Raw genomic sequence first — 12,919 nt, 5'->3', positions numbered from 1 at the left:
TTATGACTTTTTGTGACTTACTGCTTTTCCTGACAAATTTTACTAAGGCTTTTTATGACATACTATAAAGACTTTTTTTCAACATACTAAAGTATTGTATGACTTTAACCGTAATATCTGCCATCTAATCAATGTCCAGCCCACCTTTAAAATATGTAGTGAAATATGTGTTTTGTATTTAACGTAGAAAAATACATCAACACCACTTTAATGTTTGTAAACAAAGTTTTACTGATACAGTTAAGAATATTGATACAACAATGTAAAGCTACCATAATGCACATACCTATGGACTTATGAATCATAATGGGCACTAGATGGATTATAATAAATAGTTGAATACAATATCTGTACACAGAAACATTGCCCTATAATCCATAGAAATGTACATATACCAGTACAACATTTATAATTCCATAAATTTATGAATGACAAATCCTCCAAAATAAAATTGATATCCTCCATTTGTATGCCTCTCTTTACTTCCATTTTTTGAAATAAACACAAGCAACCACTGAATTTATTAGGAATTATGTACAGGTTCCTAAACAAGAAACTCCATAAAGGCACAATTGTCTATACAACATGTACAAAAAGGAAATTGTCTGGAGCTGACAAAAAAGAAAGAAAATGATTGGTCATTATTATAATTATGATTGCACATACAATATGAATGTCAGCATCTGTGCTTTGAAAGGTGATTTGCAAGGAAACAAACCCCTAAAAAGTGTTTTCAGTCTTACAAAGTGACAAGAATTACAAAAAGGGAACAAGAAGAGCTTTTCATGTGGGGTCTTTAGGTGGCAATGACCAGTCTGTCTTCATCATCACTGGATACCTCATTATAGTCATCAATTACCTTCTGCCAACTAGTCACTGGCAGTGGTCTTGGAGGTGCAGGATGACTGGCTCCTTCAAATGATGACTCTTTAGCACTGTCTGCTCGTCTCTCAGGAGCTGGTGACCGATGCTGCTGGGGGGATTTATCCTTTTCTTGCCTCTCAACAGTCAGTGTGAGCTCTGCTCTGCTGCTGCCTCCAGTACAAGGCCTGCTGCCTGAGGTCACTTCTGGGCAGCTGCTAACCTTAAAAGGGGCGGGCGGTGAAGCAGGCAGCATGCAACTCCGTAAAGAACCCAGCCAATGTTCACTTTGAGATGGCTGTACTCCAGGAGCTTCAGGGCTGCCCTGTCTCTCTGAGAACCCAGGGACAGGACTGAGGGTGGACAGAGGGCTGAGAGAAGGAATGATGGCAGGCAGGGCGATGTTAACTATCTGCAGACCTGGGACGTGTGTCTGGGGGCCGGTGCTGCTTTGCGAGGTGGGGTTGGCAGCTAAAACCTGCAGGGTGGCATTGAGGGTAAGCCCTTGCTGAGACAGCAGCTGGGTGGATGCCAGGCCTGTGTTAGTCAGCCCCATGAGGTTAAGTGTCTCCAGACCTACTGGCTGTATTGTTGGAGCCTGCAGGCCAGTGACCTGCCCTAAGGGGAAGCAGGGCACAACACTACTGATTGGTTCCTGGACCACAAGAGGCTGGGTTTGCAAACCCTCTGGATGTGGTGGAGTGTTGGAAGCTGGTAACGGGCTTGTGTTCCTGTGAATGACGCTCACTGCAGGGATGGTGAGCTGCACGGGGCCAGCCTGGATTGGTACAAAGGTGGAGTAAGCTGCCAGGCCAGCAGGCACCAGCTGGATCCCCCCAACTGGGACCATGCTGTAGGAGGAACGAGAGGCCTGCTGGGAGTGCAGGGGCAGGTGACTGAACAGGTGGGTCTGGGTGTCTGTTCCTGGTGTTTGGGCCAGACCCTGTGGGGGAAAGTGCATGAGACCTTGAGAGGCATAAGAGGACGTCTGAGTGCTGCGGTCTACTGGTATGCCCGATTCACTGACTGCCACAGCAGGAGGTCCAGAGGTGTCCTGTGAAAAGGGAGAAAATTCAATAATCAGTCTTATTTCTTGACAAAATCCTAGAAGATTTAAAGAGGTTAATGATATGATATGATATTTTATTTACGTGTCATCCCACACGGAATTACATGACACCGATACAAAAGTTATTTAATCCACAGATTCCGGTCTAATGTCCACACACAATATACACTACTTTGCACAAAATAAAGAATAAGGAAAACATATTACATTACAACAGCCACAACACAATATTGTAACCCATTAATTGTCAAACTAGAACTAAACATTTTATACATAAAACAAAACAACAGACACACAAACTAAAGAAATAACAAACAGGAATGTCACTTCCAGACAGAATCATCGATACAAAGCAGTCCTCCTTTTAGCCCATGCTTATTATAAAAGGTTTGCAAATAAAAACGTTTTATGTTCAAACAAACAGATCTTTATCCTGCCTCATCTCTTTTACCTCAACTTTGTTAAATAACTGCAATCTTAAATCATGAAAATATGTACAATACAAAGCAAAATGAACTTAATTTTCTATTTCATCGAGCTCACATGAATAACACAGTCGGTCTTCCTCACTAGTGCCCGACCAACGTCCTGTTTCAGTATGGAGAGGGAGTATACCAGACCTGAACTGAGCACACACAGATCTTTTCACCTTGGGCAGATTATATTTTACATATTTCTCAATACCAAAAACATTTTAAGTTTTGGTTTGTACCAAATCTCAACAGTCCACTGCTGAAAAACAGTGTATTTTATCACATCAATATCTACCTTTTCACGCATAAAATATACTTTGTTGAAGTGCCTTACATGCAGGATTTAAAGTAAGGGTATGGATAGGAAAAGAAGGGCGGAGATGGAGAGAGACATAATGACAATACTTGGATCTCACCTGGGCTAGCTTGGAGCTCTTGCTTGGCACTGGAGGACTAGGGGGCACATCAAAGTCAGGGTAGTCGATGGACATCTGCCTGCATGGGGACACTGGGCTCATCATGTGCACTGACTCTGTGTCTGAGGTGTAGGAGTCTGATGGGATGGCAACAGGCGGAGGAGAGTATGGGAGGGGCATTGAGCCGTAGCAGGACCCAGAGATGGACATCTGCTTGCTCAGGGACACAGGGCTCATCATGGGGACAGATTCAGAGTCTGATGTGTGGGATTCGGGAGCTGGAGGCTGGGAGAGAGTAAGGGCGACAGTGCTGATTGACATCTGGGCTAGGAGGGTGCTAGGAGGGACTTCAGCCTCTTTGGAAGGGATATGCTGAGGGCTGGCAGAGACAGAAGGATTGGTAGACAGGCCAGACTCTGCTTGGCTGTCCTCCTCTTCCTCCTCGTTATCATCATTCTCCTCATCGTCAGGGCCATCGGAGTCGTCACCATCTGAATCTTGACGGTCAACGCTGCTCACCTGACTCCGGTCTCCTGTAGATGAGAGAATACGTAAGAAGGAAGTCTATTCCTGGTATTCTGCAGAACATATTAGTCATCAGAGCTGGTATAAAAATATATAAGCTCTTTGGTAGTATTGAACCATTTTCATTCATTAAAGCTCTATGATCATGTAGGTTTCTTTCACATTCAGTGATGTTTTCTGCTCCTGCTGCAGTATTTCACACCCTAGACCACCCTACAGCCCTTTGCTCCATCACAGGAAGAGGAGGAAAAACAAATATGGTCTTAAGAGACTGGGACCATAGAATGCTTTCAGGCAGCTTCTCTCTTTTTTTTTTTATTCTAAAATTAGACGCAGCAATTTCCTCTTTCTAAACGCTGTGCATGCCGCCCACATGCGCTTTGAGTTAACAGAGGAAGAATCTGCATTTAGAATTTCTAATTAGACCATGGCAAAGCTATTGATCGACATAGCAACAGAGCACAAGCGGGGACAATCTGTGTTTTATATCTCATGTCATTAACAGAACTATTAAAAGAAGGGCAATCCTGTTGTTTAGAACGAAAGCAAATTTTGAGCACACAAGTATCCTTCTGTATTCCCCTGTAGGATAAGGCTACACAGTGAAGCACTGTACCTGAGTCCTCTGCATCCTGATCCTCAATGAGACCCGCAGGAACCCCCATCTCCATGCATTTCTTACTGTGGGCCTTGGATTTCATGTGCTTGGTCAGATTTCCTGTAAGAAGAGAGGTAGTGAGGTCTTGCGGGTGGGTGGAGCTCAAACAATTGCACAGAAGGAGTTTATGTAAGAAAATGTGGTCTTTGGGCAAGCTGTATGTAAAGGGTGAGTAACTGATAAAGACAATTTTAAATGAACGTGGGTTGCACTGACACCGAGTACTGTTCTGCAGTGTGGCGTGGGTAGGCAAGTTCGATAAAGAATGGTGAATCATACTGTCTTGGTTTAGGAGATGGTGAAACAACATCTTCAATTTTATAAAAGGAAGATGTTGAACTGTACCAGTTGAAGGCTATTACACATATATCATCTCTGATGTAAATGATGTGTTAAAACTAATTTTATGTTCAGTTGTAAGATCAGTGTAACAAAATTGTATTACAATTTTTGGCACAATATTCATCATGGTGTATATGTTTCCAGTAATTTCGAACCACATATTTAAAAGATTAGATTTTGAGGAATCACATACATGGGTAACATCTGGATCATTACATGTACTATATTTTCGTGACCTGAGATCAATCCAAATTATTTTGTATAATGGTTTTTATGTATTTATTTGATTTTGCAGAATTGATTATTGTGAAAGTTTCGAGACTCTTACACTTCTCTATACCTCTATCATATCATGACATATGTAAAATAAACAAGTAAGGGAGCAGTGGCTTTAGATTTGTAGCTTTGAAAACTGATCAACTACTGAGCTCTAACCTTTTGTCTTGAAAGAAAAGTTGCAGTGGACACAGTGGTATGGCCGGACGTCAGAGTGGGTGCGGATGTGTTTGCGTAGCATGCTTGGCTTCTTGCAACGGATCCCACATTCCTCACAGATGTATTTACCGCGTCCACGCCCACGGACGTAAATATACTCTTCATTAGATTTGTATCTGTGGGGTTGCAATAGAACCATGACACACACGTAAGACAGGAAGACAAATACATAAAACCAAATAAATACAATTTCAAATTATATTATACAATTAATTAATTGTTTTCAATCATACCCGCCATCGAATATTTTGACCCGTCTTGGTTCTGTTTTAGATGCCACGTCCTTGTCTGACTCGTTGCTGGCCTGAGTTTCCGGTTGCACTTTATTTCTGGTTTCAACTGATATAGACTTCTGGGTTATTGGCACCTGCAGAAAGACGAAGTGATTGATGCATTTATTGATTTGATTTAAGAAACAAGGCAGCAATATAAGAGAAAAAAAAACTTTGCATTTAATCTTACCCTGGGCATGACGTCTTTTAGCTTGCCTGAGTAAGACAAGATGTCAGATTTCCCGCTTGTTCTTATGGCCGAGGTGTAGTGTATTTTCTTGGAGCTCTGCTTGGAGTCAAACAGAGACATGACCACCTTGGTGGGCAACCCAAGAGGGTTGTGGTTGTTGGGGCTGACAGTCCAGACAGCATATGCTGAAGTCTTCAGGTCAGTCTGTGGAACATGAAGAGGTTTCCTCTTCATCAAGAAACACCATGTAAAAGTGGTGGCAGTCTTCAGGCTGGGAAAAGACAAGCGATTACTGTCTTTTGTGTTAACCACAGACACAGATGTGGTCAGTTTCACCTGGCCACCGTGGAAACTGGATGGCCTAATAGGAGATTTGGCAGGAGTCCATCTGTGTTCCTCAACTTTCTCTTGGGGCTTTAGAGTGTTATTAGCTGACATGGAGGTGCCCTGGCTACCAAGTGTAGTATTCCGTGCAGGGCCTGCCTCCTCATGAATAACAGTGCTTGTGTCTTTCTTTAGCCCAGCACTGTCAGGTGACATAGGCTTAACATCATCAGTAGCCTGTGAGTCCTTCTCCCCATCTGCTGTAACTTGCGGCAGAGGTGGGGCTTCAGTCTCAATAGGACTGTCAACCGGTTCAGTTGTGCAAACCTGCCTAACAAGTGTTAGCTTCCGCTGCCTGGTAACCTCTGACATCTTGCAATTAAGATAATTGACTGACCTGCCATCGGTTAGACAGGCCACACCATGCTCATCCTTAGCCCGTTTTTGGTGCTTTTCCATGTAGATGTCTAAGCTGTTGGCAGGTGACAGCATTCGTTTACTTGAGGCAGTGGGTTCCTGCTGTGGGCATAGAGTTACTGATGCCAGTTTCTTTGTGCAATGTAAAGATCCAGTAGAAGGTGCTCTTTCTCCAGTATGGTTATGAGCGCTAACTGTTTGAATTTGAGTCCCATCCTTCTTTGCAGTTGATACAGCATGATTATCACTCTCTACACTGTGAGTGGATGATAAGCTATTTTTTTTGGACACAGAGGGAGCAGGGTGCATCTGTTCATGAGTTATGAGGATTTGTGGCAATGGTATAGCACCTGCTTGGATCTGACCAAATGGGTCCCTTTGCTGTACACCTGACAAAACAACAGTCTGTGTCTTAATCTCTGAGGCCTGTTGATTGTGTTGACCAACATATACATTTTGGAGTACATCCGACGATTTTGAAATGCTCAAAACTGGATTGGCAATAGGTATTGTTAAAACTGGCAAGGCTGTCTGAGTTCCCTGTGTGCTGGAGAATGAAAATGTTTGGCTTGCTCTCAGAGCAGGACACTGCAGTTGGTATTTGGGCACAAAACTTTTCTTTTCTTCAGAATCGGCTGGTTTGTTTTGGACATTCTCGCGACAAACTAAGATCTGGCTCAGCGGTTGTTGTAGCTTTTGGCATATTTGAACCCTTGATGTTTGATGCCACGGGTGTGGAAGGCCATGGACTTGAGGCTGCTGGGTTAGGCTACCCAAATGAATGCTTTGCACAATTTGCTCATTCTTGTGCAAGGGTGCTTCTCCAGTATGCAGAATAAAAGGCTGAGCCATGGTGCGCCTATTGGCAATGTGAATCTGCTGGGATCTATTCTGCGTCAAAGAGCTAACATTTGTAATGGGGGGTTTATCTAGAGGTATGACAGCTTTACGAACCGGTTGCTGACTCTCGGGGCCTATCTTTAAAGACATTTGGCGAACTAATGGCCCCCGCCTCCTTTCAATAAGTGGCACCTGGGCAACTTGGAAGATTTGTCCACTTTTTGGCTGGCCAGCAGGTGAGAGAGATCTGCTGGGAGATACATTGCCACAGTCAAAGGACTTGCTACGATAGTCACATGAAATCTCCACAGAGGGTTGAGTGCAGGTGATCTGTTCAGATGCGGCACGTCTCATCATTCCAGGCACACCTAGGGTGTTGAAGGCTGTTGGCAAACCTTGAGGCTCTGGAACTTTGCTGACACACTCCCCTCTAGAAGGACTCTCTGACCTAGATGTCTCATCTCTGTCAAAAGAGGCTGAGATGCTGGAACAACGAGAAAGACTACTGTCCCTGCTGAGGCTTCGCGAGAGGCTGGACTCAAAACTGGATTCAGCTGAGGAGTTGTCCATTTGAGCTAGACGAATTCTTTTCTTTTTTGGCGGAAGTTTCTCTGCTGGTAACTTCGACAAACTCTCACTTCTCGGAGGCCAGCTGAACTGATCTGCAGGCTTATCTGCTGGCTCAGTAGTCTGGGTTTCATGTTCTCTGTCAGGCTCCTCTGTGACCAGAATCTCAGGAACTTGGATGTTATTTTGACGAACCAAACGAGACTGATTGACAGGAGTAGAGTTTTCACCAGCTGCTGCTATGGAGCCATCAGTGCATTGTTCCTTACTTTGATTTCCATAGTCAGCACTCTTGGGTTTGGAAATGTTTTCATGGTAGCGGTCGGCTGAGACATTTATTATTGCATCCGTTTTGAGTTTGGTGAGGGGATCCTTCTCCAAAATATCAACAGGAGAGGCCCTGTCAATCGATTCCGTCTCAAATGAATTGGGTCTGCTGAGAGAGTTGGTGTGTCTAATGACTGAAGTACCACTGCCTTGCCTTTGCAAGTCTCCTTTAGGAGAGGTGCTGATCTGGGTCTCTCGTATTGGTGACAGTCTGGAATCTGAAGTATTATTACCTCTTGCTACGAGCTGAATCTGAGTTAGCTTTGGCTGGTTGTTTTTGGGCTGTATGTCTACTATTACAGCATGCTGAGTAAAGGTCTGTCTGTCCAAAGCTGTTGGTAGCTCAAAACTAACTGAACAAGGTGGAATGGTGTCAGTGGGCGATTGATCATCCTCATCGCCAACGCTTTTCATTTTCCTTCTCTTCCTAATTGATGTCTGTTGATCAAGTATTCCTGAACCACTAGTTGATCTAGGGACTATGGGCTGCATTATGTTAACGTGAAAAACATCTTGATCAGTTTCTTTAGCCATAATCGGCTTGTTTTTTGGACCATGAAGCTCAGAGCAATAGAATTTCTTGTGAGTTTCAAAATTCTCTAACTTTCTGTAGCGATTACGACATGTTTCACACTCATACATTGTGCCTTTATTCTGCTGAGGCTTTCTGTTTCTGTCCTGACTGTGCTCAAAAGATCTGCTTCTTTGCATCAGCTCTGTGGAACTGCTTGGACCATGATATCCCTCATCCATGGAGCGTACAGTAGGGAGGCCATGCCCCTCATTTGTGGTAAAGTCCTCCACTGCTGCTTGTCTGACTAAGGTACGAGAATGTATTGCTGGATTTGGGGTCGATGGGGCTGATGAAAATACATCATCATTAAACAAACTTATTTTGTCATCAAATGATTGACAAATTCGCAGAGGATGGGGGAGGGGGGCAACATTAAGGGGAAGAGCAGAGTGTCCAGGTGTAGTAGGCATAGAATTACTTCTTGTTATTGGCAAACAATCCATTGGTGGGTATTGAGAAGGTACAGAGAGAAGAAATACTGGCTTTGATTTATCTGTAGGAGTGAATGGGGACTTGGGGATGTCTGAGCTGGAACTTGACCTTCTTCCCATTGGTTTAAGATCAAACTGAAAAGAGTCTTTAAATATGTATGATTTAGGGGAGTCTATGCTACCTCTCCTTGAGAGAGATGTCCTCCTTGGCTTTACACTGTCCAGCTGCTTGTTGTCAACAACTGCCTCATTATCAGATATCAACTTTGAAATGCGTTCTTCCAGAGAAAGTGCTTTGACTTCTAATGGTGGACGCATCTGTCCTTCTGTGGCTTGTGACGTTTGCTCAGCTGCTACGTGCATTACTGTGGCAACTGCATGAGGGACATGGGGAAGAGTATTCTTGGCAATGTCAATGTCCACTGGTGGAGTTATCTTAACAAATGGGCTGGGTGGACTCATTGCCTGGTCAGCGCTTTCAGAACGTGAGAAGTAGCCAGAATCTGTACTTCCCAAACTGCGAGGACTTAGTAGACACTTAACCTGCTGCTGTTGAGAGAAGTCTGTTGCTTGTTGCCTTTGAAGCTGAGCATGTCCACCCAAGAGTGGAGACTTGCACTGTTGGTCTTCATCTTCGCTTACAGTATCGAGTGAGGGATTTGTACCATCCACCTCTTTTAGAGATGACAAGACTGTCAAGTTTGATCTCATGCTGGCAGTCTGGAACTCTCGTTGCCGTTGTGCAGCCGCTTGCTCAGGTGCTGCACATGTAACTCTTGGGCTATCTGCCCTCAGAGGGGAGACATTAACTGGGTATACAACAACTTTTGGAAGTGCAGCTGTCCCTTTGGGCTCGTGCGTCCTCTGATCTGGGGCTGGTTTAATTAACTCTAACACAGCTGATGAGTCCACTTCCTCGTGGCTTGCTTGAGTTGTACCTGCACTCCGTAAACTATTTTCAGATAAAGCTGCGACACTGCTTTGTGATGAATCAGGGTCCAAGTCTGCAGTGCTACCATCCTCATCACTGTCACCGCTCTCCTCCGCCTCTGAATGTGTTCCTAGGGCTTTGTCAGATTCTTGAGAAAGCGATCCACCTCCAGATTCAGAGCGTGCAATGAGACCCAGTTTTATAGCATGGGCATGTGATTTCTTGTGCTTGTACAAGTTGCTCTTGGTTTTGAATGAGAAGCCACAAGTAACACAGGGATATGGTCTTTCTCCTGTGTGAGACCTGATGTGTTTGAGCAGCACGCTGGGTTTTGCACATGCCCGACTGCAGTATTCGCAAACGTACTTTCCGGGCTTCTTAGGCTTTTGGTCCTTAAAAACCTGATCACCACTAAAATTCATTACAGTGGTCATCTGAACTTGGTTGCTGCCAGGTGTGACTGGGACCTGAATGGTGCTGGGAACACTTGCTGAGAGGGACTGGCATGTGTGCACAACTGGCGGCTGGCTTTGTGGCAAAGCATTGGAGCCTGAGGGAACAGGTGCATGGGTTATAGTGGATGGTCCGGTATTAAAGCTCATGTGCAAGCTGGGCTTTTCTGGATTTGAAGCAACACGCATAAAATGCGGTGTAGCGAGCGGAGAGGACTGCATGGGAGTACCCTGTGTAGATGTCTGCACGTTTCCCTGTAGTGGTGCTGAAATGCCAATAAAGTTGCCTTGCTTGTCAATATAATAAGTCTGCATATGGGAAGGTTGGTTCTGGAGACCAACATTGACAGCTGGCATTGTTGTTAATTCACCACTTGATTGAGCATTAAGGGCAGATGCTGGTTTTCCAATGGTTGTGACCTGCAAGGAGTTTTTCCTGTCAGCCAGTGTACTAAAATCAGGCTCCATGGCCTTAAGTAGAACATCAAGTGAAGCACTGCTGTGGTAAGGATCTCCCTCAAAGCTGGGATTTTGGCTCTTGCTGTCTTTGGGCTGAGACACTTTAATCAACGAGCCCTCCTCACCATCAGTGGGCTCAAGTGATGGTGGTCTAGAAGACGTTTCTTCCTGCTTTAGCCTTTCAGTGTCGGTGGAAGGTGACCCCTTGTGTGGGGATGCTGCAACTGGTTGGGCATATTGTGGGTCTCTTTTCTCACTAGGTGATGTTGAAGGATTGTGGGAAGGTCTGTTGGCGAAGGAGCAGCAAGAAGAAGGTGTAGATTCCTTGGACGATGTTCCGTGGAGCGCAGTTTCAGATGTTTTCAACTGCAGGGGCTTCTTCACCGGAGATTTTGGAATTTTCTCTAGATGATTCTCTACAACAACCTTTTTCCTCTTCAGGCCTTTTATGTTATCTGCATTTCTCTGACTGCTTTCAGATATCCCTGTGGGAGAAAGAGACAGAAATGCACAGTTGGTACAACAACACCATCTGTCTCCAAACTTCTCCCAACACTTTACTATATGGGCAGATTAAGCTCAAAAGTCCCCTCTGAGAAAATAAATTCCAGTGCTGAATTGTTAAAATGTTCTTTTTAGCTTATTAAACTAATAGCATTTAATTTAAAACTATAGACTGCAGATAATTCTAGCCTGTTGTATTTGGGGTTAAACCTTTTAGAAATTTTGTCATTTGGTTTAAAAATAGTGCCCATTTCCAAATTAGTAAGATAGTGGAGAATAGAGAGGCCACCAACAACCAAAGCTATGGCACTTGGTCTTGTTTTGACTAGTCATTTATATAACTGTCAATTAAACATTAGTAATATTTAATTTGATTTGTATTCCTAATTTGCATCAACACTTTAGCACATGAAGGAAAACAATGGGTGCAATTTATCTCCTCAATAATAAACTAATTGATTTTAATCTGACATTTAGCATCAATTGACAAGCATCAACTGATCAAATTACTATACTTGTCATTTATTGGTCACAGATGCTTTTTAAACCTTTCTGCAGACATTATATTTATTTCTTAGACCAAAAAGCAAATAAGTACTGTTTTAATCAATAGTGTATTTTGAATGATTATATAGTGCCTTCTAATTAGACCTTTGTTTTACTCATCACTATTATGACATCTTGACTATGTTTAATATTAATTGTATGCCGTACAAGCTGTGCAAACTCTAGTGACCATAAGGGTTTACACTGCTGAACTTCAGACTAAATCAAAACTAATATTCTAGTTTGCTTCACTTCAGAGTTATACAGTCATTCTTGAAACCAGCAATGTAATGCTGATGAACATACAGAATAATAACAGTGCAATATAATAACATTATCGATGTTGCCGTTATATAAGAAAAAAGTATTGTACTCAACAGCTATTTTAAGTGTTGTAAATTAAAGATAAAGAGCATAACCTTCCACATTAAATTTCTGAAAAGCTTTCACTAAAAGGTGAATGCTTTTACTCTGTATTTTAATTGGTTTTATTAATAATTTCTTTTGTTAAAATTGGATGAGCATAATATTCCCTAATTTAGACACATCACCCTTACCTTTATTTATTTGCTGTGTGACTAATACCATAGAGGCCTACGCTTCATTACATAAGTAAAGAATATTTTAGTTATTTTGCTTGATGCACGGAGGCTCAGCTGATTAGAAAATGTAAATGCATTCAAAACTGCATTTCAATAATAAAGCAGCACTGTTTTTAAAAGGGCGCACCCATACCATGGTGTCCCATAATATGTTCGAGTTGGCCCTGCAATATAGTGATTCAGGCATTTTTTTTTTTTAAGGACATGTTGCATAAGATTAGCCGTGCCCTGTCACAGTTTCCTGGCTTGGTAGGTATTTCCCAAGATGAGGTCAGGGTTCCTTCAAGGTCTCCACTATAATTAGATTGAGGAACGCCTTGTCTTTACATAAGTTAATCCATTCTCCACACAAACATGCAGCCATTTTAAAGCAGCACACAACCAATGTAACTCACTCTCAAAGCCAAACCCTGTGATTTTTAATAACTCGCCTTACAGAGAAACATATTTCTTTCAACTGCAGCTGAAAGACGTGGGAAAAGGATTAGTTCTTCTTACCCACAACTAGGACTAAGTCTGCAAAAGAGATTCCATGACTTCGCCACAACTTTTCCATCAAAAAACAGTACTTTATAAACAAACAACATCTGTCACTGTCTGTCTTCAGCTGCAACTTTTATTGCTTTTATATATTATGCGTCGGG

General features: G+C 43.0%; 1 protein-coding gene across 6 annotated transcripts in view; it reads right to left on the bottom strand.

Moving 5' to 3' along the window:
• Nucleotides 1–206: 206 nt before the first annotated feature.
• Nucleotides 207–12,919, bottom strand: part of hivep1 (HIVEP zinc finger 1) — a 61,566-nt gene continuing 48,853 nt past the window's right edge. For all 6 annotated transcript variants that reach the window (XM_039819928.1, XM_039819929.1, XM_039819925.1 and 3 more), the window contains 6 exons: nt 5,302–11,108; nt 5,073–5,206; nt 4,780–4,955; nt 3,961–4,062; nt 2,820–3,352; nt 207–1,915 (listed from right to left, as the gene is read on the bottom strand). In XM_039819928.1, coding sequence (XP_039675862.1) covers nt 797–1,915; nt 2,820–3,352; nt 3,961–4,062; nt 4,780–4,955; nt 5,073–5,206; nt 5,302–11,108 — 7,871 coding nt within the window. In that variant the 3' untranslated portion in view covers nt 207–796. The remainder of the gene's footprint in view (nt 1,916–2,819; nt 3,353–3,960; nt 4,063–4,779; nt 4,956–5,072; nt 5,207–5,301; nt 11,109–12,919) is intronic.

Source organism: Perca fluviatilis, chromosome 13 (assembly GCF_010015445.1).
Source record: "Perca fluviatilis chromosome 13, GENO_Pfluv_1.0, whole genome shotgun sequence".
NCBI lineage: Eukaryota > Metazoa > Chordata > Actinopteri > Perciformes > Percidae > Perca > Perca fluviatilis.
This window is presented reverse-complemented; position numbering and strand designations above follow the sequence as displayed.